Raw genomic sequence first — 27,301 nt, 5'->3', positions numbered from 1 at the left:
ACCATATCTGGGACTATTTAGACTGAGACTCCATTTTAGAAGTCAGTATGTAGTATAGTATAATAGTATGCATCAGTCAGTCAGTCAGTATGCTGCAGAAGTCAGTATGCTTGCTTTAGAAGTTAGTTGAGTAGAGTATGCATCAGAAGAGAGTGTTAGTTTGTATGCAACAGAGAAGAGACTGAAACAGTGTGCTTAAATTTTGAACCAATAAGCAATGTACCTGTATGCTGAATACATGAAGTTTTGTAAGTAAACTATGTTAACTTCTAATGAAGACTATTTATATTTTGGTCTCTTGAGAGCATGATTTAAAAGCAATATATTTTAAAGGAGAGTAAAATTTTGGAGGGCAAATGAAATTGAGTCCCCTCACCTTGAGTCTCCTCGGGTGAGAAAAGCGAGGTAAAAATGTTGTAAATAAATAATAAATAACACTTCTGAAGATCTGTTATATATTTTATGCATGAGCATACCTTTGTTCCTAACAGTTCAAAGAGAAAACCAGGAATATCAGTCTAACAACTGAGAAACCTAAATTGCCTTGCATGAATACTAGTGGATATTTACCACTAAGGAAAAGATTGACTCAAGTGAGTTTTTATCTCTTCTCAGGAAGATCATGTTTTACAAAAAGGTTATGATTATTCCAAATGGTGTGAATGCCAACTGATCTCCAAAAAGGGGTCACACTTCCAAATGGCTAGGGAGATTCTGGTTTTCCAAAAGGTTATGATCTCTAAAATGTTATGGGTCACAGAAATGCTAGCCTGCAAAGCCTATAAAAAATGAACAGTTTCAGAATAACTTTTTGTTAAAAACAAAACAAAACACCTTGTTTCACTGCTTTGATTACAGAAAACCAGTAGGGACATTTCTGAAAGTTTTTTTTTGCAGAATCACTGGAATAATACAATCCTAGGTTTTGACTATAAATAGGTTTATTTAGATGAAGAAATGTATGAATAGAATTGCACTTGAAGACATAATGTATTAAAATACAGAGCCAATTTGTAATATTTTTGGCTGCTTAAAATAGGCTACTGTCAAAGCAAATACACTTGGCAGGCTGCTGTCAAAAAACTAAAGAGAATCTTGGCCCCTGTTTATCATGCCCATGCTCACTCTTGGCACCTGGATAAAAACCAGCCAGATAATACAGGAGATTTTTTTTTACTAATTGAACAGGAAAGAAAGGTATGTTGGTATCAATGATTCATAACCAAACTGAAAATCGAGACTGTGATAACATTTTACATTTCTGAATCTGAAAAAAAAATAATTGTGTTTTAAGACAGAGAGTAACTATAACTGTACCTTCTTCTATGTGAGGTTTCATAGATATAGAATATTCCTACAGCAATCCCCTGGAGAGAAAACAACTGGTCAGCAAATTTGTAGTGTTTGAATGACATTATGGTAAAATACATAAGAGTGATGTCAAATGAAGTTATTTTACATACACTTAACAGTGGGAATCCACCTTGAATTGCCGCAGCCCATTCAAAACCCAGCTTATCATTAAGAAATCCACCTAATGTTGGACCAACAAAAGACCTAAAAAGAGAGATCAGAAGGAATATACCTATTTTAATGTTTATATGAGGAATGCAAAATTGTCACAACCTAGGATGCAAAAATGATTAATCTAATTGCAGAAATATATGCTTCTCATTGGTTTCAGAAGGCAAACATAGACCACTCTACAAACAATGCCCCTGATAGTGCAGCGTGTTAAACCGCTGAGCTGCTGAACTTGCAGACTGAAAGGTTGACGGTTCAAATCTGGGGAGCGGAGCGAATGCCCGCTGTTAGCCCCAGCTTCTGCCAACCTAGCAGTTCAAAAGGCTCCCTTGCCTTCAAGAGCTAAAATTGTCTTCTGCAACACAGAACCCAAAAACATACTCTGAGGAATTAAAAAAAATAAATAGCCCCCCTCCCTCACCCAGTAATCTTTCAGAAAGAGCCAGTGTATCAGACTCAACTCGAAGAGCCATGGATTATGCAAGCAGGAGTCCAATGACATCTACAAAGCTACAGATTGCCTCCAACTGTGATTTCACCCATTCCTCTAGAGAGAGGAGAGTCACTGATTCCAAATGAACTTGGATTTACAAATTATACTTCCAATGCATTTTGGAGATATCTTTCCTTGTTTTCCCCACTTTTGTGTTCTGCTCCTTTTCTTTCATGTACTGACCTCTGCTTTAGCACACCAACCAGAAATAAATGAATGTTGGATGTCACAGAGAAAAGATAAGTTTGCTTTCTTGAACTGTGTGTTGAAATTTTTCCAAGTGGACTAAATTTAACAGAACTGCTGGTGTTGCTGGCTGGTAGGTTATGGGAGAGGAGGTATCAATAGAAGAATGTCCCTGCCCCCCTTGTCGTCTTCTTCATGTTGTTGACAAGCATACTTTCAGGCTGCTTATGGACTCTGTTTCTACCTCTCATATCCTCAGCCTGCCTGATCCCATCATGGATAAAGGAATTCCAGCTCTGAGCTGAGCTTGTGTTCAACTGGCTCAAACCCAAATGTTATACTTCTAGAAACAAAAAATCTTTTGTAATTTTCAAAACGTTTCATATGTAACCCAAGGGTGTGCTTAGAATCTGAGTTGACCTTTACTTGCTCACATGATTTTTCCATATAATTTCCCTATTGTGGATACACACAGCTTTCATATTGTTATAATTAACACTTTAACGATCTTCTATAATATCTATTAATATTTAGAGCAGACATTTGTAAGCAATTTTAAAACTAGCCCCCGCCCCTCTCTTTAGGGTAAAGGGCAGAGGTTTTCCCCTGACATTAAGTCTAGTTGTGTCCAAACTCTGGGGGCTGGTGCTCATCTCCATTTCTGAGCCGAAGAGCCGGCCTTGTCTGTAGATACTTCCAATGTCATGTGGCTAGCATGACTGCATGGAGCGCCGTTACCTTCCTGTCAGATTGACCTATTGATCTATTCACATTTGCATGTTTCTGAACTGCTAAGTTGGCAGAAACGGGCTAACAAGCACAACTGGTGGGGACGAGAGAGAGAGAGGAACGCCCAGGAACTGACAGTTATTTCAAGTTTATTGGTTGGTTTGATGGTTGTTTTATACTTTGACCTGTTTTATTCTGTTTTATGCTATTGTCTATGTACTTAGTATATTATATTTTAACTATGTTGATTGGGTTCGTCCCCATGTAAGCCGCACCAAGTCCCTTTGGGGAGATGGAGGCGAGGTACAAAAAGGCTCCATCAATAGGAGTACATTGTCTAAGTTGAGGGAAGTAATAGTACCATTTTATTCTGGAATATTGTTTTCAATCATTCCAATTCAAGAATGATATTCACAAGTTGTAACATGTCCAGAGGAGGGCGACCAACATGGTCACAGTTGTGAAAACCATGCCCTATGAGGGACAGCTTAGAAAGCTGAATATATTTAGCCTGGAGAACAGAAAGTTAATAGGTGACATGATAGTTATGTTTAAATATTTGAAGGCATGTCATTTTAAAGATGGAGCAAGTCTGAGCTCCAAAGATGAGGACAGAAACCAATGATATCAAACTATGAGAAAAGAGATTCCACCTAAACTTTAAGAAAAACATCCTGACAGTAAAAATGTTTGACAGTGGGATATGCTGCTTTGGAGTGTGGCGGGCTCTCTGTCTCTGATGGTTCTGAAACAGAAGTTAGATGACCATCTGTCAAATGTGCTCTGATTGTGTGTTGTATGGATGAGAGTTAGATTGGAGGCCCCTGTGGTCTCCCCTATCTCTCTGATCTGTAAGTATAGGGAACAATTTTCTAACCTTGTATTCTCCTTGTGGCGCAGATGGTTAGTAGCTAGCTGCAATAAATCACTATTGACCGAGAGGTCATGAGTTCAAAGCCAGCCCAGGTCAGGGTAAGCTCCTGATCATAAATAGTCCAGCTTGCTGCTGACTGTTGGATTATGTTTGTATGTATATGAAATGTAAATCAAGTGTTTCTGCTGTTTTTCAAGAGTGTGTATTTCAGCAATGAAATGGTTAACAGCAGGCTAGTTTGACTGACAGCCTGTTGTGACTGCTATGACCTATCAGGCATGATTTCCAGCCTTGGAGGTTCGGAACTTCCTTCGGACTGAGGAATGTGTGTTTCTTATCTGTGTGTGTTGAGCTGTGCTTGCCAAGCGAAGAGGCTGAAGAGAAATGCCAGCTCAGAGCGATGGCTTTTGTTATGCTTTGTAAATATGTATTATAGATATTGAAATAAATGTTTGGACTTCAGACTACAGATGTGTTTGAGTCTGACATTGAACAGAGGAATTGGTGTGGCAGCCGATTCACCAATTCATCAGAGTGCTGGTGTGCAGATGATTGATGGAGCTTGAAGAAACCCACCCAGCATGCACCCTGACCTCCACGCTGACATTGACCTATGCAGCCGAAAGACAGTTGCATCTGTCAAGTAGGAATTCAGGTACCGCTTAGGAAGGGTATCACAATGGATGATGAAGCAGCAGCTCTCTGTGTGGCCGGAATCAAGCATATCCTCACAAAGACAAAAAGCTGGAGTGTTAAATTGCCCGTGTCTCTGTCTATATATGTTGTTTGTCCAATGGCATTGAATGTTTGCCATTATATGTGCATTGTGATCCACCCTGAGACCCCTTTGGGGTGAGAAGGGCGGGATATTGTAAATAAATAAACAAACTACCACACAGACTGCAAAAGGACATATTTTTAAAGAAAGTAACTACCAAAAGAGGAAGTTCACCTTTTTTGCCTGCCACCAAATGGTTACATGGAAGGATCTTCAAGTGGAAAAAACAGTGGATTTAATATAGTGGATTTAATATGAACACAACCATAGACATGGATACTGTGAAATAAATCTTTCCATGTTAAATGGAGCTGCTTCTGTAGAACAGACATGGGCAAACTGTTAGGAATTGTGGGAGTTGAAAACTAAAATACCTGGAGGGCCAAAGTTTGTCCATGCCTGCTCTAGAAAGTGTGTTTAAGACTGTGCCTTTGGATTCTACCAAGCAAATATAATATTCAGTTCAGGTATTTTCCTTCTGCATCATGGCTTGCACTCTTCACTGCTACCCTGCATCTCTTCCTGGAATAATAATATTATTGCCATTGAATGACTAGGAATATCAATGCTGGCACTGGTGCTGCTAATCAAAACCTAATTTATTGTCTGTAAATTGAATGCAAGAGCAATTTCAGAACGAAGTAGATGGCCTGTACATGGCTTTTTGAATCATTTGCAAAAGAGGTCTTGTCTCAATTAACCAAAATAAAATTAATTTCAAATGAGATCAACTTGATGGAATGTTCCTGGACATTCCTCATTTGCTGATACCAGTGGCATGGCTGCTACTAACCTATTTTAGGGACTTTCAAATTAATAGAGAACAGATAAAAAACTGCTATAAATCCTTTATCCACTAAGGACACAATGACCTTTCCAGATATCCTGGGCCCATGAATAATGCTAAACTGACAGTGAGATGGACATTGGGAGGGGGTGTCCACCTTTGTTGTTCTTGTTGCTGGCAAAGTATACAGTGACCTATGCAAATGCTGTCATATGGGGGTTTTTTTAGCAAGATTTCTTCAGTGGAGGCTTGCTTGAAGCCTGAGAGTATGATTTGCCCAAGGTTACCCAAAAGGTTTCCCCAGTTGGCCAGGAATTTAAACTCTAGTTGCCAGGAGTAATAGTGCAATACTGAAACTTCTACATCATACTTACTCTACAGTTATAGCTACATAAAGATTGGTGTATCACATTCAGGTACACAGAGTTGTGAACAAGATAGACATTCCATGACTTTCTACATACCCAAGTGACCATACTGCACTGAAGAGACCAGAGACCAGCCCTAGCAAACTCAATCCTTCTTCAAATCCATTCTCACTGAAAAAGGAAATGCACAAACTGGTTATCTGCCAAGACTGATGATTTTTCATTTTGAACTATTATAAGTTTGGATCTGAGCAGTATAAGAGTCAAATGTTGTTTAATCAGAAAAAGCAGTATTATCTATAGAGGGGATGGGTTTGCAGTGAACTTTGGACCATGGGTTGAGCATGGCCTGCCTGGGTTTTAGCCCTCTTATTTTATTTGAGATAGCATAGACATGCCTCAATTAACAAAACCTCTGACAAAGAAGCTCCCTTTCATATCTACTCAACCTCCCTTTTCTTCTTTACCCTCTTTGTCTAATTGGATTTTTTAAAAGCTGCATCACATGAGGTGGATGGAGGAGGAGGTCCAAGAAGCACAGCCTTCCAATGTCAGGTTGCAGCAGTGTAGGTGCAATAAACAATGCAATAAAGGAAGTCTGAGGTTTTTTTTTTAAAGCTGGATTCTGCGGTAGCCGATTTCACTGTAGCCATGTGCATCTGACTACAAGAGGCAAGGCAAACAGCAACTGTCTCCAGAAACTTCACTGGGTATGCATGAAGAGCAAAACTGAGAAAAAAGGGGAGAGCAGATAAGTCTGCCTCGTCAGTTCCTAGGTTTATACATTTGATAATCAAAATTGAAATCTTAAGGAAATGATTACTGATGAAAGGACCAGGCAGCCTCCGCAGAACTCCTCTGCTCAGCTGCATTTACACAACAGATTTGAAATTCTTACATCATTAACATACAATCAGGAAACACATCTTGTGGAGGACCACAGTTTCTTAGATACCACTCAGTGGACCATCCTGGATCAATGCGCAGGGGATAGCCCTGACGGGGACAGTGCATCACCACAGTCACACTTATGTAATCATGCAAATGCTCCATCCCCAATCATAGACCAGGAGCAACAGGAACATCCTTGGGAGAGTAATGGGCTCTCGGATGTATCTCAATGGATTGTCATTGATGAATGCACTGGGGATGTTGAGGAGGAGGACAACACTTTACACCTACATGATTCACTTCAACAGGAACACTCTTCAGGGGACATACACACTGTCTTGCACAAAAGGGACCCTGTCAATCCTCAAAGGAAACAGGTCTTGGTAGTAGGTGACTCCCTCCTTAGAGGAACGGAAGCCATCATTTCCAGACCGGATGGGATGGCTCGAGAAACATGCTGCCTCCCGGGGGCAAAAATACACCATATCACTCAGAGGCTCAGCAGGCTCCTAAAGCCCCATCACCCTCCCCACCTTATGTTGATTCATGTAGGTACCAATGACACCGCTAGGCATACTTTTCAAAAGATCACAAATGATTTTCGAGCTCTGGGAACAAAGCTAAAACTGTATAATGTACATGTGATCTTTTCATCCCTCCTCCCCGTTGTAGGACATGGCTCTACAAGGGCCGGAAAAATAGTACAGGTCAATAACTGGCTCAGAAAATGGTGTCAAGAGGAGCATTTTGGCTTCCTTGACCATGGTCTACTCTTCCAAGAGGATGGACTACTGGCAAGCGATGGGGTGCATCTCACACAAGTAGGAAAACATCTTTTTGCACACAGACTCACAAACCTCATCAGGCGCACTTTAAACTAGATCCACTGGGGGAGGGGAACAACAGCCTGGCGAACACTATATTACCCACGACCACAGGGAACCGCCGTAAGGCTAAACGGAGGGCTGCACAAACACAGCAAGGACCAAGTACAGAGAGCACAATAATCCCAAATAAACAGTTCGAGGGGAGGTCACAGGGGCTTACATGTCTTTACACTAATGCTCAGAGCATGGGAAATAAGCAAGACGAACTCCAACTCCTAGCACAGCACCACACATACGATGTCATAGGCATCACTGAAACCTGGTGGGATGACTCCCATCACTGGAATTTAACCATTGAGGGCTATAACCTCTTTCACATAAATAGAACAAAGGGGAGAGGAGGGGGAGTAGCTTTATATGTCAAAAACAGTTACGTTGCAGAAGAAATGCAAGACTGTAATCCGGGAAACCAGCTTGAAAGCATCTGGATAAGAATCAAGGGAACTCAAAAAGATCTTGTCGTGGGTGTCTACTACAGACCTCCGAGTCAGGATGAAGGACTTGATGAAGCCTTCTGTCAACAGCTGACCAAACAGGCACAAAGAAGAGATATAGTAGTCATGGGCGATTTCAATTATCCCGATATCTGCTGGAAAACAAACTCAGCCAAGAGTACAAAGTCCAACAAATTCCTCACTTGCCTTGCAGATAATTTTATGGTCCAGAAGGTAGAAGAGGCAACAAGGGGATCAGCAACTCTTGATCTAATCTTAACAAATGTGGAAGACCTGATCAATACAGTTGAAGTGGTTGGATCCTTAGGGGCAAGTGACCATGTGCTCCTGCAGTTTGCAATACAAAGGAATGCTGAAACTAAGACAAGTCAAACACGCATTCTGGACTTTAAGAGAGCTGACTTCCAAAAAATGAAGGAATTACTGAGCAGCATTCCATGGACGCCGATATTAAAAAACAAGGGAGTTAAGGATGGATGGGAGTTTTTCAAAAGTGAAATACTCAAGGCGCAAATGCAAACAGTGCCAACAAAGAAGAAAAATAAGACAAGTGCAAAGAAGCCAGAATGGATGTCCAAAGAACTTCTAACTGAGCTAAAGCTCAAAAGTGACATGCACAAGAAGTGGAAAAGGGGAGAAATCACCAAAGAAGAATTCAAACGTATAGCCAACTCCTGTAGGGAAAAGGTTCGCAAGGCTAAAGCGCAAAATGAGCTCAGGCTTGCCAGGGACATAAAAAACAACAAAAAAGGTTTTTTTGCTTATGCTGGTAGAAAAAGGAAGAAAAAGGAGGCGATAGGGCCACTGCAAGGAGTAGATGGGGTGATGGTGACAGGGGATAGGGAAAAGGCAGAACTGCTTAATGCCTTCTTTGCCTCGGTCTTCTCACAAAAAGAAAGCCATCTTCAACCTCAGCAACATGGAATGGACGAAGGATTGGGGGAAATCCAACCCCAAATAGGGAAACAAGTTGTCCAGGAACACCTGGCCACTCTAAACGAATTCAAGTCCCCAGGGCCAGATCAGCTACATCCAAGAGTATTGAAGGAACTAGCGGAAGTTATTTCAGAACCACTGGCAATCATCTTCGAGAGTTCTTGGAGAACAGGAGAAGTCCCAGCAGATTGGAGGAGGGCGAATGTGGTCCCTATCTTCAAGAAGGGAAAAAAGAACGACCCAAACAATTACCGTCCGGTCAGCCTCACATCAATACCAGGCAAGATTCTGGAAAAGATCATTAAGGAAGTGGTCTGCAAACACTTAGAAACAAATGCGGTCATTGCTAATAGTCAACACGGATTTACCAAAAACAAGTCATGCCAGACTAATCTGATCTCTTTTTTCGATAGAGTTACGAGTTGGGTCGATACAGGGAATGCCGTGGATGTAGCATATCTAGATTTCAGTAAGGCCTTCGACAAAGTCCCCCACGACCTTCTGGCAAACAAACTAGTAAAATGTGGGCTAGACAAAACTACGGTTAGGTGGATCTGTAATTGGCTAAGCGAACGAACCCAAAGGGTGCTCACCAATGCGTCGTCTTCATCATGGAAAGAAGTGACAAGTGGAGTGCCGCAGGGCTCCGTCCTGGGCCCGGTTCTGTTCAACATCTTTATTAACGACTTAGACGAAGGGTTAGAAGGCACGATCATCAAGTTTGCAGATGACACCAAACTCGGAGGGATAGCTAACACTCCAGAAGACAGGAGCAGAATTCAAAACGATCTTGACAGACTAGAGAGATGGGCCGAAACCAACAAAATGAAGTTCAACAGGGACAAATGCAGGATACTTCACTTCGGCAGAAAAAATGGAAATCAAAGATACAGAATGGGGGACGCCTGGCTTGACAGCAGTGTGTGCGAAAAAGATCTTGGAGTCCTCGTGGACAACAAGTTAAACATGAGCCTACAATGTGATGCGGCAGCTAAAAAAGCCAATGGGATTTTGGCCTGCATCAATAGGGGAATAACGTCTAGATCCAGGGAAGTCATGCTCCCCCTCTATTCTGCCTTGGTCAGACCACACCTGGAATACTGTGTCCAGTTTTGGGCACCGCAGATGAAGGGAGATGCTGACAAGCTGGAAAGCGTCCAGAGGAGGGCAACTAAAATGATTAAGGGTCTGGAGAACAAGCCCTATGAGGAGAGGCTTAAAGAGCTGGGCATGTTTAGCCTGCAGAAGAGAAGGCTGAGAGGAGACATGATAGCCATGTACAAATACGTGAAGGGAAGTCATAGGGAGGAGGGAGCAAGCTTATTTTCTGCTGCCCTGCAGACTAGGACACGGAACAATGGCTTCAAACTACAGGAAAGGAGATTCCACCTGAACATCAGGAAGAACTTCCTCACTGTGAGGGCTGTTCGGCAGTGGAACTCTCTCCCCCGGGCCGTGGTGGAGGCTCCTTCTTTGGAGGCTTTTAAGCAGAGGCTGGATGGCCATCTGTCGGGGGTGCTTTGAATGCGATTTCCTGCTTCTTAGCGGGGGGTTGGACTAGATGGCCCTTGAGGTCTCTTCCAACTCTACTATTCTATGATTCTATGATTCTATGAAAGGAGAAAATAAATCATCCTTGCATATAGTTTTGAATGATTTTAAAGTGGTCTCTAGAAGGTTCAAATGTTTTTATTTATTTATTTACCTATTGAAGTTTTACCTGATCTGGTTCATTTCATGTGTATATCTGCTGAAACCTTTTGAACAGTTCCCTATTATGCTTCTGTTAAAGACGTAACATCAAAAATTTCATCTACTTGGGAAGGGGTCAGTAGAGGTATACCCTTTACTGACACCTGCCTAAATGTTTGTATATATTCCCCCCACTCTAAAAACCTAAGGTGCCTATAGAAACCAGCAGTGAGAGTTTCAAGCTAAAACATGCTGGATATTTTTGATCCCAGGCTTTTGCACTTTGACCTATCAATCCCTGGGATGTGGAACTTTGAATATGGAACTAATGCTGACTTCAACTCTTGGGCTAAAAGGAAACCCACCCTGACCCTCAATAATTCCTTGTTCTTTAAGCAAAATGAGTACTTCCAAGTCTTCCTCTTCTAGGATTTCCCCTCCAAAAAGAATGTAATAGAGTACTGTGTCATTAAAAACTTCAAACTACCCACAAAACTACACCAATACTGCATCAAACTCACAGCATGTGAAAGGATACACTCGAATGCTATGTGTGTTGGGTGAGCAGAGCATTATCTCACAGATGGGAGATAATCTAACTTGTCTTAAACCAAAGTACTTAGCTTTGCATATTTATCCTGGCACAGATCTGTAGTTACTTACTGCAAGGTTAGAAACTTTCTGGTCCTATAGATGCTGTTGAAATGCAAATCCCCTAATTTAACCATTGGCTATGCTGGCTAGGGTTGATGAGAAATGCAGTCTAAAAAACACAAGGAGGGCCAAACATTTCCTATCCCTGATCCATATGATTTCAAGTGATTTTGGAATAATGAATTAAATGTTTATTTAGCAAAGGCAACTTACTATGCGCAGCTGAGTATCTCAGGAAACACTGGCATACCATTCATCCCAAGAGAAAAACCAATCAAAACCAACATTAGAACAAATGGCGGAGTCAGCTATGGCCGGGTAAAGACGTCTTTCCTTTCAGCTCTTGAGAAAACAAAGCGAAAAGCAGTGAAAAAGGGATCGAGGAAGGATCTTTATGGATTAAAAGGGAGATGAGAGTGTTGAGCATACAAGAAACCTGAAAAGGTAATCTATTACCACTTAATTGCTTTGATTTATGAGCTTTGGCAGAAGTGAGGGGAAGCTGGCCGAAGCAGGCTGAAAGCAGGCTGAAAGCAAAAGCGAAAGTAACATGATGAGTGCGAACGCGTGCGAAGCCGGAGAAGAAAAATAGTCTGTAGCTCAAATAAGCATTAAAATAATTAGCAAGATTGAATATAATCATCTGGAAGCCTCCTTTGAGGAAGGAGTGAGCTTTCCTCATCAGATTAAAAGCGAATCCCCTGGTTCCAAAGGCTCCAAAGGAAATAATGTTACAAGGCCTTGCAAGGCCTTGCAAGGCGTACTAGGGTTGTTTTTTTTTGGACTGCGTCGAAAGGGGGAACTAAGTACTTATAAAAAAAAAAAATTGATAAATACGGAAGGAGCAACTGAAGGGAGGTGAATGAGAAGGAATAAACAAAGTCAGGATATCCCAAAAAATCCTCTTTGGTCACGCACAAGGCCTTCGGACAGATCTTTTTCTAGATTGGAAAGGGTTTCTCAGATCCCCAAGGAAATGAGCATTGTTAAAAGAAGTCCCCCCACCTCAATTAAGGAGGGGAAACAATTAAAACGGACCCCCCCTCAAGCGGAGGGGGCAATAGGAGGAGGAGGCATTTCTACCTCTCTGCCATGTTTATCAGCAGAACTAAAAGGAAGCAGTGAGAGCAGAGAGAGGAAAGAAATGGGGAATGAAATGGGCAGTGGCCAATTGTTAAATAAAATAGCGGAATTGATCAAAGAGGAGAGTGAAAGACAAACAAAGGAAATGAATTTGAATTTGAATTTGATGTTTGATAAAGAAAGAGAAATGAGGAAGAGCGAGATCCAGGTTTTGAAGCAAGAAATTCTGACCAGCAACAAAGAAATAAAAGCACAATTGGAGGCAGAAAGGAAAAGCTCAGATGAAAAATTTCAGACAATAAGAGAAAGTTTGAAAACAGCACATGGAGAGATACAAACAAATAAATCTGAAATCGGGAAAAATAAACAGGAACAACTTGTACTCAAACAACAAACGCAAAAAAATGAAAATAGGCTTTCAGATGTGGAAAGAAAGTTCGTGTATATGCAAGATAATCAAAGAAGAAACAACGCAATAATTAGAAACTACCCAGAAGGGAATAAGAAAGAAGATCTGAAAACCGAGATTTTGAAGTGGTTGCAAAAGATTACGCCGATATTAAACTGGTCAGAATTAGATATCGAGAGAGTTCATCGCCTTCCGAGTGGAAGAAATAAAATAATTCCTAGGAATATAATAATCCGATTTCAAAACTTCGTAAAGAAAGAAAATTTGATGAAAATATTAAAGAAGAACCCAGAATATTTAAAGATGGGCGATTCAAAATTGGAGATATTCAATGACTATTGTACTGAAACTAAGAATTGGAGATACTCAATGAAGCCTATTACGATCCAATTAATGAAGGCCGGAATTTTGTACACTTGGGGATATCCTATCTTTCTCAAATTCCAATGGAAAGGCAAGAGATATAGAATAGATTCATTGGAGCAAGGACATCAACTATTGGAGGAGCTCGGTATAATAAGAAAACAAGAGAGAGATCGAAAGGAGGAGGAGGAGAAGGGTTCGGAAGCAGGAGTAACGGAGGAATTATTTGGCGCCACTGGAGGAATCGGGATGTAAGAAGAAAGCGTAACACTGCAATTAAATTTATTATTGAATTTAAAATGAGCACTCGGGGGGAGGGAGACTCTGGGCCATGGGATGACTTCGCCTTCCCCCTCCCCAATTGGGAAGGCCGGGGGCCATGATTGGGACGAGGAGTCCCGAAGAATGGAAGGGGAGGAAGGGGGGAATGAGGGAAGGGGGGGATCAAGGGGGAGGAGGGGGGAAGGGTGGGCAAGGGTAGGGGAGGGTAAGGGTCAAGGGTTCACATTGGTTCAAGCCACAAAAAAGCTTTTAAAGGGAAATGGAAATGATGTCTCATAAATTAAGAATTTCAACACTTAATGTGAGAGGGTTGGGGACGGTAATTAAGAGAAGGCGGATTGAAGCCCTACTGAAGAAGGACGCGGCGGATGTCATCTTCCTACAGGAAACGCATCAGAATAAACTGGGCTCAAATGAACTAAAGTCGAGCTGGATAAGGAATTATGAGAAATCTTTTGGGTCATCAAAGTCAAGAGGTGTAGCTATAATAATAGCAAAGAAATGCAATTTGGGTATAAATAAGGTATTGAAAGATGAAGAGGGAAGATACATAATAATATATGGTGAAATAGGGGAAGAAAAATATGTATTAGTAAATGTATATGCACCAAATGTTAAACAGCAAGAATTTTACGAAAAAGTATTAGAGCAAATAGAGAATTATCACCAACAAAATGTAATATTTGGAGGAGATTGTAATTGTTATATGGACCCAAAGAAGGATAAAACAATGTTAGCATCAAAAACAAGAAATATCGAAATAACGGACTTAAGTAGAGTAATGAATAAATGGCAACTGAAGGATGTGTGGAGATTGGTAAAAGGGAATGAAAGCAGATATACATATTATTCATCGGTGCATAAGGTGTATACAAGAATAGATTATATTTTTGTCTCCAAAAATATGTTAAGTAAAGTGTTAAATGCTGATATTGGGATAATTAAGATTTCGGATCATGCTCTGGTATCGATTGAGTTGGTGCTGAAATGTGATTATGACAAAATGAAGAGGTGGAGGTTAAATACGAAAATATTGAATTATAAAGAGATAGTAGACAGAATGCAAGTAGAATGGCAAGAAATATGGGGCTTTAATGAAAAGGGGGTGACAAAAGGAGTTCTATGGGACACCATGAAAGCAGTGACTAGAGGGTTATGCATAAAAGAGACAATTAATCTAAAAAAAAGGCAAGAAGAAAGGAAAAGGAATTTAGAAAGAGAAATAGAAGAGATCGAAAAAAACATATGTAATAAAGAGAGATATACGAACTTATGCAAGGCTGAGAGCAAAAAAAGAGGAACTGGATAAAATGGAAATAGATGAAGTACAAGAGAATTTAATTTATTTAAGGAGGGAATACTTTGAGTTTAGTGATAGGAATTCCAAGATGCTAGCCAAATCAACACAAAAAAAGAAAATGGAAGGAATGATAAATATGATAAAAGATAAAACAGGTAAATTATGTAGAACTATGAAAGAAAAACTGAAGGTATTTGAAGAATTTTATAAAGAATTATATCAAACTAAAGCTAGCTCTATAGAAGTAATTAGGAAATATGTGGAGGAAAATTGGGAGTGCAAGCTGGAGGAGAGGGATAAAGAGCTATTGGAACAACCCATTAAGAGGATAGAAATAGAGGAAGTTATTAAGAAATTAAAAGTGGGGAAAGCTCCAGGCCTGGATGGTCTAGGGACAGAATATTATAAAAGCTTCAGAGAAGTTTTAACTCCAAAATTATTAAAAATGTATAATGGGATAATGGAGGGAGATAAAATACCAGAATCATGGAGGAAATCACTAATAATATTAATACCCAAACCTGATAAAGATTTAACAGACCCGGGGTCATATAGGCCCATATCGTTAGTTAATCAGGACGCAAAAATTCTGTCTGCGATAATAGCTAATAGAATGAATAAATGCATGTATAAGTATATAAAAAAAGATCAGTGTGGGTTTGTGAAGGGAAGACTAATGTCAAATTTGATAGGGAGAGTACTAAAAAAAATTTATTTGGCTAAAGAGGGGAAGGAAAAAGCAGGGATATTATCACTAGATATTTTTAAAGCGTTTGATTGTGTGGAATGGGAGGCATTAAGGGAAATCCTGAATAAATTCGGAATGGGAAATAGAATAAAAGGAATCTTAGAACAATTTTATTCAAGGAATTCAGCAGAGATAACTATAAATGATGGAGTGACTAAGGAAATAAAAGTGTCCAGAGGAACGAGGCAAGGGTGCCCTTTGTCGCCGATATTATTTGCTATGGTGATAGAAATGTTTGCAAACGGTATAAGGAATGATAAGAATCTAGAGGGGCTAGGAAAAGAGGAGAAACATAAGGTGAGCTTATTTGCTGACGATACATTGCTATTTATAGAAAATATAATAGAGAAAATGGACAAAATAAAAGAACATTTGGAGATATTTGGGAAAACGACAGGATTACAAGTTAATTGGAATAAGTCAGAAATGATGTTAATAAATTATACAAAGGAAGAAGAGAAAGATTTTATAGAGCAGAGTAAAATGGGAATAAGAATTAAGAATGAATTAAAATACTTAGGAATATTAATAACAAAGGATTTAAAAAAAATGGAAGAACTAAATGTAGTAACATTAAGGAAAGAGGTTCAGAAAAAATTAATAGAATATGAAGACATACGCCTATCCTGGTTTGGAAGAATAGCATTAGTAAAAATGAAAATACTTCCAAAGATAAATTTTATATTTAGAATGCTACCACTTCAAATCACAGAAGAAGAACTAAACAGATGGCAACAAATGATTAACAAGTATTGTAATGGAAGTAAAAGAAATAGATTAACTAAACAGTTATGGTATAGAACGCAAAAAGAGGGAGGACTAGCACTACCTAATATTAAAAAATATTATGAAGCAAGCAGATTAAGCTGGGTGATAGAAGGAATGGTTAAAAGAGAGGGAATAGATGGGCTTAGTAATGATTCAGGAAAAGTGGAGGATGAAATTTGGAATATATTTTTTAAACAGTTTACTAAAAAAGAAATGAGGGAAATTAGAAACCCAATGTTGAGCAATATATTAGAAGTGTGGAATAAATATAGGAGGAAGTTAATAGGGGAGGGGTCAATCATAACCCCAATAGTGATGGAAAAAAAATTCCCTAAAAATTTAAAAAAAGTAATGGATAAAAAATTAAGGGAGAAAAAATTAGATAGGATAGAGGATTGGCTGAAGGTGAGAATGAAGAAGGAAATGATGTTGGAAGAGTTTAAAGAAATAAAATTGACATGGTTCCACTGTATACAATTAGAACAATGGTTTAAAAATTGGGAAAAAAACAATAGAAATGGAAGCCAACTTAGTCAATTTGAGCTAACAATACAGAAGGGAAGGGCTGTAGAGGAACAGGAAAACTTGAGAGGTATAATTAGTAGAATTTATAAGATATTAATCGAAACGAAGGAGGGGAAAATAAATAAGAATACCCTTAAGGAGTCTTGGGAAGAAGACTTAGGGATAAAAATAAGCGAAATAGAATGGCAACAGTTATGGGGACAAAGACACTTAAAAAATTTATCAATACGGGTTAAAGAAAATTACTACAAGTTAATATGGAAGTGGTATCTGACACCAGTAAGAATAGCATATATGAATAAAAATAATTCAAAAAATTGCTGGAGAGGGTGCCAAGAACCAGGAACTTATATACACATGTGGTGGCAATGCAAATATGTAAACAAATTTTGGGGGAAAGTTTTTAGAGAAATAGAAGATATAATGAATATGAAAATTGATAAAAGTCCTAGCATAGCATTATTATCATTATATAATAATAAACAATGGAAAAAGGAGGAGAAAGATGCGATAACAAATCTAGTAACAATAGCAAGATTACTTATAGCAAGGAATTGGAAAAAAGAAATGAACATACAAATAGAGGAGTGGTATAAAGAAGCATGGAAATTAGCAATAAATGATAAACTAACATGTATATTAAAGGTTAAAAAAGGTATATGGAAACAAAGCGATTATGATGCTGTGTGGGGAAAATTTGTTGTAAAAGGTTTAAAAAACAAGGAAGGAAAGTTACCGTCACAAGAGGAAATGAGGTTTTGGACAGATGATATGTAAGAATTGTGGCTTGAGACGGGGGGAGGGGAGCACCGTGGTGGGGTGAAAATGTTTAAGCAAACTATAAAAGAGTGTGCTGTATAAAATGTAATAGAACCAATAATTGTATAATAATAAAAAAACATTTATAAAAAAAAAAAAAAAAAAAAAAAAAAAAAAAGAACAAAGAGCCAGAGTTTGCTGCAAAAGAAAAAAAAATCCTAATGCAATCTCAGAAGATATTTAACCATACATAAATGTCAACTACAGTCATGACATATTTTATCACAATCAAACATCCTAAACACCAGGCTTACAAAGATAATGTGCGTATTTTAATACGTATGTAAATATGTTTTAATATTTACAGAGTGTTTTAAAGAGTGTTTTTTACAGAGTGTTTTAAAATGATTATGTGTCTGGATTGTGTGTTTTCACAATGTTGTAATTTGCCTTGAGCCATGAGGAGGCGTGGGTAGGAAATTAAATTATTATTATTATTATTAATCTTTGATTTTACTGAATGTGGACCCATTCACACTTCTGCAGCCCTTCTTTCCACCAAAAACCTTAAAAGCTTCTTAAATTCACTAAATCATGTAATATTTCAGATTATTTGTTCCTCCAAAAACATGCCAGAATATTCAACAACTTCTTTAAAACACAGCTGTTTAGCTTCCATTCTTTCAAAATGCTTGGAATAAAAGGATGTGGCATGACATTACATTTTGTAGATGAAAATGTGCTCATGTGACCAAGTGAGGGGAAGATTTTGGAGTCAAGACTCACTGGTGTTTATACTGAATGTCACTCTGTAGTAGTTGAGGCAAGCATGTTTCTGGGAACTTTGTTTGTTTGTTCATACACTCTCTTCCTGCATCATGTAACCTGCTTTCATACTTCTCTCTCCCTTCCCGCCATCCAAGAAGCTTGCATGATAAGAGCTCTCTCTGTGTGAAATGTTCCATCCCTTATATCACGTAGTACTTTTCCTTTTCTTACCTTTCTTCAAGAAGATGAAGCTATGCTGACTATACACATGCACAAGTATTCACAAGTAAAATTACTATTATATTCCTGACAAAGAAGCCTAAGACTTCTTCCTCTGCTAGATTTTGTTTGTGGGCTAGTGAACTGTTCAGCTTCTGCTTAGTGCATTGATTACAATCCTTCAGAGAGTCACTACTACAACTTTGCATGTTTATTGACAGAAAAGAAACAACATCTGGCCCCCAATGCAATTGCTCACCCTAGCTTTGCAACCTTAACTTATATTTTCAACAAGGTGGTCTCATCCAGCCCATGTTGTCCTTTCCTTACTCAGAGCTGCCTCCTTTCCAATGAAGTGGGCTGGAAAATTGAGCCATGCCCATTGATTGGTCATGTAGAGGAGAATCTGGAACTCTAAACCTAGAAGTTTCCTCCTTCTATCCTGCAAATACTTTTGGGAGAGTGGTGCTGCTGTCAAGAAACTGAAGTGGCAAACACAGGATATCTAAAGGCAGCCAATGAGCCGAGATAGAAAAAACCCCTTTATTAAGACAGCCAATGAGGCACAGCGATTTTGGAATGAGCTTTCAAAACCACAAATTATAGGAAAATGACTTTGAGGATCTGAAATTATACTTACGTAGATATTCTTTCATATCAAGCAAAGAACCACCAGTTTTAGCATCTATGTGCATATTTACCCCAGTCGGTGATGCAAGAAGTGCTGGGTTTTTTACACAAGATTTTTGTGTAAGATTTTTCTTGTCCAAGATTACTGCATTTTGCACAACACTTCTGGTGTGCAGTGTTCCTGTGTACATGTGTGTGTGTGTGTGTGTACAGCCACTTTGAGTCTCCTTTGTGGGGTATAAATAAACATCATTGCCACCATCATCATACATATGCATTGTATATCTATATCACACATTAAACTACAACCCTGCACAAAAAACACATGTAGCTGTCCAGAATCAGTGGCTGACATTCCAAATTACAGTTAGTATTCATAACCCGCTACCTCTCCCATGTGATGTCTTTCTGCACTTTTGCCCAGATCTGTTTTAGCCTCCCGTTTTTAATATTTTATGCAGTATATTGATTTTTATGATTGTTTTACTGATGTTGATGTCTTATTGATGTGAAAAATTGTTTTTATTGTTTTATCGCTGTTATTGTATTTTTATGTCGGGCATGGCCCCATGTAAGCCGCTCCGAGTCCCTCCGGGGAGATGGGGCGGGGGTATAAAAATAAAGTTGTTGTTGTTATTATTATTATTATTATTATTATTATTAGGCGTAAAAAACCCTTAGTTTTGCCGTAATTCAGAAATCACTTTAAAGCACACGGCAACAGCACTTTTGGAACCTAAACTTAGGGATCCATAACTGCTCCACATTCAATACTCTATGTAGGCGTGTTTGCCACACAATTGCCATGATCATAAATGCATCCCAAACCCTTCTTAATAGCCAGCAGCTCCAATGAGCAAAGGAAGTCTGATATTAGAAATTGAAGGAGGTGGTTTCTAGCACCACATCCCATCCTTTCCCTCACTAGTAAACAAGGTTGCAATGAGGAACTGTGAAAGTGTTTCTGCTCCTGATTGTCACAGGCTTGTTTAATGGTGGGGGGGGCATGGAAATATTAAGGTGGATTTGTGCAGTTTGGTCAGGAAATATTACTTAATACTTTGCCTATATCATCTAATTACAAATTCACATCTGTGAGTACTTTTTGCAAAAAGAGCCACAATATTCACAACACAAAAAACAAACCCCACATGTTCTGCACAGAATGATTTTCTAAAATACTTTGGCATGTGTGAATATTTGGCAAAATGGCATAAAATTTCTTCCACCGTATTATTCTTGCACACTGGATTTCTCAGTTTTAGGGAAACATTTTTTTTTTTGGCTAGGAAAGGAATCATACGGAATGTTTTTTCCACCATTATTCCTTTTGTTCTTGGATGAGATGACAAGAAAATTGCATGATTCTAAATGGGAAAGTTTGAATATTTGAATATTGAATATTTTCTTATTAATTTCCTAGAAAATGTGAAAGCTTCCAACAAACAAGGGCTCAGTCTAAGAAAAGTCAGTTATAATAAACAAATAAATAAGCAAACACACAGTATAAATAAACAAATTCTACCTTTCTATGTGAAAGATGGGAGCTGGTCCCAAGAAAAAATAGCATAGTGCTGTTAGTAGACCTCCAAAGATTATTAGCCATTTCCTTGAAAGCTGTAAAATATAAATGAAGAAATGAAGAACATGACTATTATCCAACTATCACATTTCTGCAGACATTATTTTTGGCCATGTGGACATGAGGAATTTATGGACTGTAGAATTGATTCAGATGAGCAGTGGGCAAAATGTGGCTTGCAGGCTGTAAGTGTTCCCCAGTGTCTCCCAAAAGTAAAAAAAAATAGCTTTTTGTGCCAGGAATGTCCCCAAATGCACTCTAGAGATGTGGAGGACATTACAACCTTGTTTGAAGGTCCTCTGCTCTCCCCCCCCCCCCCCCCCGGGGTCAAAAACATGTTTTCGCAAAAATACTTTGCCCCCAAATGCTCCAAAAGTCCACTGGGGGGGGGCATTTCCTCCCATATTTTGCAGGGACCCCAATTTTGCTTAATGAGAGACGAAAATGTCTTCATAGCTACTAGAAGTGTCTAGAGGCATATTTTGTGTATGTGCATGTGTGTGCGTGCTGGTATATCCCTCTAAGTTTTAGGATGCTCATGTGGCCCTCAAGTCTTCTACAGCTGCCCACCTCTGCTTTAGATGTTCTAGGGTAAAAGTGTGATGTTCAAAATAGACTGGCAAAATGGCCGAGTCCAAGTTCAATTGAAAGACTGTGCCCAGTATTATATTCTAAGATTAGCCTCTGGATTTTGAACCTTTTCAAATATTTTATAGTGGTGGACCTTGCTGACCTTCTTAGACATCTAAAGTTACTCTATGTCTTGAGTTGCATTTAGAGGGACCAGACTAATAGAGGGGGTGCAAGCTCAGTCTCAGGCTGAGTAAGTCTGACTTACTCAAGGTCATCTAGTAGGTTTCCACAGACGTAGTCCAATGATCTCCAGAGTCTAATGATTAAACAGTACACCACACTGGCCCTCACATTTATTACTGTCAATGGCTATCAATTATAATTAGTTCTTAATGATATGAAAACACAGCTGTTATGTAATTGGCAGTGGTGGGAGGCAGATGTGCTCTGAAAATAACACCCCAAAGAAACATGTGACCTTAAAACCATATTAGGGTTATGACAGTCAGTGTTCTTGTCTAATAAAAGGACTTTCTACTACCAATCCATCAAAGTTCAAATATTTATAACAAGACATTAAAACTGACAAAATACGAAACATTTTTTTAAAAAATAAATATACTTACTGGCTTTTTATCACTAAGAAAACCAATTAGTGGTGAGGATAAGGAATAGGAGAGTGCCAGCCCCAAGAAGACAAGACCAACATAGCCAGCAGGCAATTTGAACTATAGAAAGAAAGCAATATTTAAATTATTTTACAAGAATATCTTATGTTACATAATCCCATCATCTGTCATCTTTGTAATACACAGGGTATCTCACATATGCAAACAGTCAATAACACCACCAGAAATAACTTGAGATAAGACTATTTGAAAGATTATTATACTTTACAAGCTTGCTTATGTTCACACAGGCCTTTTGCATTGAAGCACGGTTTAAAACACCCTTGCTTCAATGCAAAAGACCTCTATGAACAAACAGAACTGAGTCTAATGCTTTTGTTCTTTTATTGGTGCATATTTCATGGTATTTTAATATTTTTAAGTTGTTTTTTTCATTTGAAACTACTTCTAACAGCCTTGATCGCCATTAAAGTGTACACTGAATGAACAACAGTTCAAAACTGCCAACACAGTAAAGCCTCAAAACGTGAAAGACATTTTTTCTGAACGAGCGGGGAAAAAACTGTCTTAAAGTAAAGGAGGAATTGAAAACAGAATATGATGTTTATTAGCTGCTTAGTTTGTGTTTGTGATATTTTTTTGAATTTAGTATGTGATTATTTGTTATCACTGCAGTTTAGGAGTATTATAAATTACATAGAATGACTCACATCTATTCAAATAATAAACAAGTAAAAGTAGAAAGGAACAGAAATATGGCACAACTAAGCACAGAAATTGTTTAAGACACTTGTGCAGGTAGAATACAAACGCTTGATAGTCCGCAAACTGTTTGCAGACATTGAAGCAACTACCATTAAACATGCATCATTAAACAAGCTGTTATATGGCATCCCACTAGGGGGCCATTCTATCCCAAATGCTTTTTAACATTTATTATATGAAACCACTGGGTGAAATTATACAGAGATAAGAGGCAGGGTGCCATCAGTATGCTGATTATAGTACAGTTTAAGGTTTCCCATTAACATTAAGTCTAGTTGTGTCCAGCTCTGGGGGGTTGTGCTCATCTCATTACCTAACATGAAGAGGCAGCATCCGTAGATGCCTCCTGGGTCATGTGGCTGGCACGACTGTATGGAGTGCTGATTATACCCAAATATATTTCTCCATGCCTTCAAAATCAGCCTCAGTTAAGGACAGCATGTCTCCTTTAACAAATGCCTGGAGGTAAAGGACTGGATGAGGAAAAATACCCAGTTCTGAATGGTGTTACACTCCCCTGAAAGACTGTGTTCGCAGCTTGGGAGTGTTTGGATCCGTCTACTTCAAATGTCAGCCCAGGTAGATGCAATGGTCAAGAATGCTTACTATTACATATCAGCTTCAGCCGATATGCCAGCTGCACCCCTTCCTAGATTTAGAGAACCTAAAGATAGTAGTGCATGTGCAGGTAACCTCAAGGTTGGACTTCTACAATACGCTTTACATTGGACTACCTTTGTACTAATGTCAGAAACTCCAACTGGTTCAAAATATGGCAGCCAGACTGGTTATAGGAACATCTAGGAATGACCATAATACACCTATATTAGTCACTCCATTGGCTGACTTTTAAAGCCCTACATGGTTTGGGTCCAGGTTACCTAGCGGATCGCCTTCTCTCATAAAATCCACCCTGAACACTTAGGTCCTCTGGGGGGCAGCTACTCCAACCAGCCAGAGCTCAACTGGCAACTATCACCCAGAGGACCTTTTTATTGGCCACCCCAAGACGACCCCAGACGGAAGAGCACCGGCAGCTCAATGAGCTGTTGGGATTTCAAAACACAACTTAAAACCTGTCTCTTCTGACAGGCCTACCAAATCAATTTTCATTATGAATTTTAAATTCACATCTTGTGTTTACTGTTTTAATCTTTATTCTGTGTATTTTAATATATGTATTTCATAGAAATACATTTTAATATGTGTAATTTATATAATGTTTTACGATGATGTGTTTTTATATATGTTGTGGTCCACCTTGAGCCATGAGGAGAGGTAGGTGGTAGTAGTAGTAGTAGTAATAATAATAATAATAATAATAATATTGTGTAAGGAAGCTGACGAAACCATTGATCATATCCTCAGCTGCTGTAAGAAAATTGCACAGACAGACTACAAACAGAGGCACAACTATGTGGCCCAAATGATCCATTGGAACTTATGCCTCAAGTACCACCTGCCAGCAGCAAAGAACTGGTGGGATCACAAACCTGCAAAAGTATTGGAAAATGAGCACGCAAAGATACTGTGGGACTTCCGAATCCAAACTGACAAAGTTCTGGAACACAACACACCAGATATCACAGTTGTGGAAAAGAAAAAGGTTTGGATCATTGATGTCGCCATCCCAGGTGACAGTCGCATTGACGAAAAACAACAGGAAAAACTCAGCCGCTATCAGGACCTCAAGATTGAACTTCAAAGACTATGGCAGAAACCAGTGCAGGTGGTCCCGGTGGTGATCGGTACATTGGGTGCCATGCCAAAAGATCTCAGCCGGCATTTGGAAACAATAGACATTGACAAAATCACGATCTGCCAACTGCAAAAGGCCACCCTACTGGGATCTGCACGCATCATCCGAAAATACATCACACAGTCCTAGACACTTGGGAAGTGTTCGACTTGTGATTTTGTGATACGAAATCCAGCATATCTATCTTGTTTGCTGTGTCATAATAATAATAATAATAAGGCTAACAGACTGTCATATCCCACTGCCATTCTTCCTTAACAATTACACCATATGCAATTGGTTTAGATAGACAGCATGTCTCCAAAAGTGATTTATCCACGACAATACCTACCTTTTTCAAGACAAACAGGGACATTGTAGGATCTAGGAAACCTAAGCATGCACTTAATGAAAATATTGTAAGACAAAGGAGGATCACTTTGGGTATAACAACAAGCTTCCAGAATGAATCTTTACTAGGAGTGGAATCTGTAATGAGATAAAACACAAGGCATCCTAATTTTTGCATTAAATAACAATATGGTTGGTGATGTTTCACAGAATAAAAAGTCAGTGACAGTAGAAAATAAATTCAACCTAGGGGTAAACAGAAGGCTGAGGACACACACCTGGATGAAGATGCCACTATTGTGACATTTTTAACACACTGAAGATGTTATTGTTGGTATCCAGGCTTCATGAACCTCAAACCTCTCTGAAGACAAAATCCACAGAAAATCCCTGTATTAAGAAAGATACGGTATTGCTACTGGCAATACCAGTGAGCCTTTTTCCTTGCTTCCCACTCAGCTTAGTTTCCACTTAATTTCTCACTCCTGTCTCATTCAAAAATAGTTTAAAAGCAGAAGTGGCTTTCAAAACTTTTGAGGAGACATGAGAGGCCAGGGTGCTTTTCAGGACAGTACTCCTCTATATAGCTGTCAGTCAGTTGAGTCTGTTGAAGGAAGTGGTACAGATGGGGAGATGCTAGAAAAGAGAGGTTTCCGTGTGCTAAAGTTTGGGGGACTCAGTAGCTCAGTAACAAGGAACATGCTTTGCGTACAGAACGTTCCAGGTTCAGGCAGTGGCATTTCTAGGCAGAATTGAAAAGGACTCCCGAATGAATTCTGTGAGCATCTCTAAGTCAGTAGAGACATTACTAAGTTAGACAGACCACTGTTTGAATCAATTAACATGTATGTATGTAGTGCCCTATGATCTAGTTTGTAGCAGAGGATACTGGTTCATCACTAATGAAGAAGTAAAATTCAGCTGCCTCATTTACCTATGACATTGTTGACAAAATATTTTGTGCTGATGGTGTTGCATGCACAGGATAACTTATTAAAGCACCTCCAGATAAGGACCAGAGGTCTACTGGCCATTGGCATAAACACAACTATGTAGTATTACTGTTTCACATAATCTCTTTCTGCATTTTTGGGTTAAACCTATCAAGAGGTTGGAAGCATTACATTTTAAAAAACTACTATACACAAAATCCTCTAGAGAGCATAGCTACATATCACAATTGGTTCCCAAAAGTAACTTTGACAAGTTCCGGTTACATTTACAGCTGACCCATAGGAATGTTAGCTACAATTACTTTAAATGATGAATATTACTAAGATGAATATTGAATTTAGTCTCACACTTTAGATATGGAATGTGATGTCTCAGAGACCCTCGAGTCATGACCCCATAGCCATTATAGATCAGACCGAAAAAGATATGGGGTTTGTGCCAACTCAGCAAGATTCAGCTCCCTTCCAGATGTCCCCTGTTGACAGTTTTAGCCCACAGTTAATTACAAAAGCCCTTGAATCAGAGCCTGGTTCCCCGGAGAGTGCTCCTTTTGATAGGAAATTGTTTTTGGAAACATTCCGCTCTGAGAAGGAGAATAGGAGAAAAAGCGCTAGATTAGCGGAGAAAGCAAGCGCTAATTAAACCAGTTCCCTTGAGAGTTTCCAGGGAGGTTTGCATCTGGCAAGTTGTTGTCTTCAGTCCACTTTCCCTTGGGAAAAAGTGTTCAGGCACCTGGTTTGAGGGGAGATTTGAAGTCCCATAAAAGTTCTGGGCGCAGGCTGGCCTTTGCGGTGTCAACGTGTCAGTTGAGGAAATCACATCGACTCTAGTTTCTGCGGCGCGCTACTCTCGAGTAGACCGGGCGTTGCATCTCATCTCCCTGCCAAGTCTGGACAGCAATTCAGTTCCACCACGACTAACCTTGCCTTGCCTTGTTATCCTAGCCTCAGACTTTGAACCTGGAACTCTTGAAAGACCCTGCTATATTCCCCACTCAAACTGCTTAGAAGTTTGAGTGTGTTTTGATTACTGGATTTAAAACCTTGAACTCTAATACTGGACATCTACTTTCACATTACTGGACTATATTTGACCTTTCCTGAAAGGACACATAAAAGCAATAAAAATAGCACCTACCGTACTTTGGTAAGAGATACATATTGAGAGGCACCATGAGCAGTACTAAGCTTCCAAGGACAATGAAAGGGACTTCGTAGCCAAATGACTGGTATAAAAAGCCACCAATAGGGGGCCCCAACACTAGCCCCAGTCCAGTAAAAATTTCAAGGCTGCCCTAAAAAGGAAGAAAGAGTAACAACGCAATCAGATCACATGGTACTTCTGTCAGATATTCTCCTGGGCTTCACTCAGAGGATTTTCCTCAACTTACGTGGAGATGAAAGGGATTAATCTTTTGCATGCAAAGCAGATGGTCTGCCACAAGACTATGGCCTTCTACAGGTGAAAACCAAACCAACTACAGGTGAAAACTACAAGACTTCTACAGGTGAAAACCAAAAACAAAGGTCAGACCAAGGATCTGAGATAGCTTTGCCAATGATGGATTGTATGGTCGGATCACAGGGAAGGTCCTAATAAGT

At 39.2% G+C, this 27,301-nt stretch overlaps 1 protein-coding gene across 1 annotated transcript in view; it reads right to left on the bottom strand.

Moving 5' to 3' along the window:
• slc18b1 (solute carrier family 18 member B1) overlaps positions 1 to 27,301 on the bottom strand; it is a 44,261-nt gene that overhangs the window by 2,648 nt on the left and 14,312 nt on the right. Inside the window, exons 6-14 of the mRNA XM_062978524.1 lie at positions 26,838 to 26,994; positions 24,748 to 24,884; positions 21,890 to 21,991; positions 20,634 to 20,725; positions 17,677 to 17,689; positions 11,468 to 11,550; positions 5,836 to 5,910; positions 1,464 to 1,557; positions 1,318 to 1,367 (exon numbers count right to left, since the gene is read on the bottom strand). Of these exons, the coding sequence (XP_062834594.1) occupies positions 1,318 to 1,367; positions 1,464 to 1,557; positions 5,836 to 5,910; positions 11,468 to 11,550; positions 17,677 to 17,689; positions 20,634 to 20,725; positions 21,890 to 21,991; positions 24,748 to 24,884; positions 26,838 to 26,994 (803 nt within the window). The remainder of the gene's footprint in view (positions 1 to 1,317; positions 1,368 to 1,463; positions 1,558 to 5,835; positions 5,911 to 11,467; positions 11,551 to 17,676; positions 17,690 to 20,633; positions 20,726 to 21,889; positions 21,992 to 24,747; positions 24,885 to 26,837; positions 26,995 to 27,301) is intronic.

The sequence above is a fragment of the Anolis carolinensis genome, chromosome 1, assembly GCF_035594765.1.
Source record: "Anolis carolinensis isolate JA03-04 chromosome 1, rAnoCar3.1.pri, whole genome shotgun sequence".
In the NCBI taxonomy this organism is placed as follows: Eukaryota; Metazoa; Chordata; class Lepidosauria; order Squamata; family Dactyloidae; genus Anolis; species Anolis carolinensis.
This window is presented reverse-complemented; position numbering and strand designations above follow the sequence as displayed.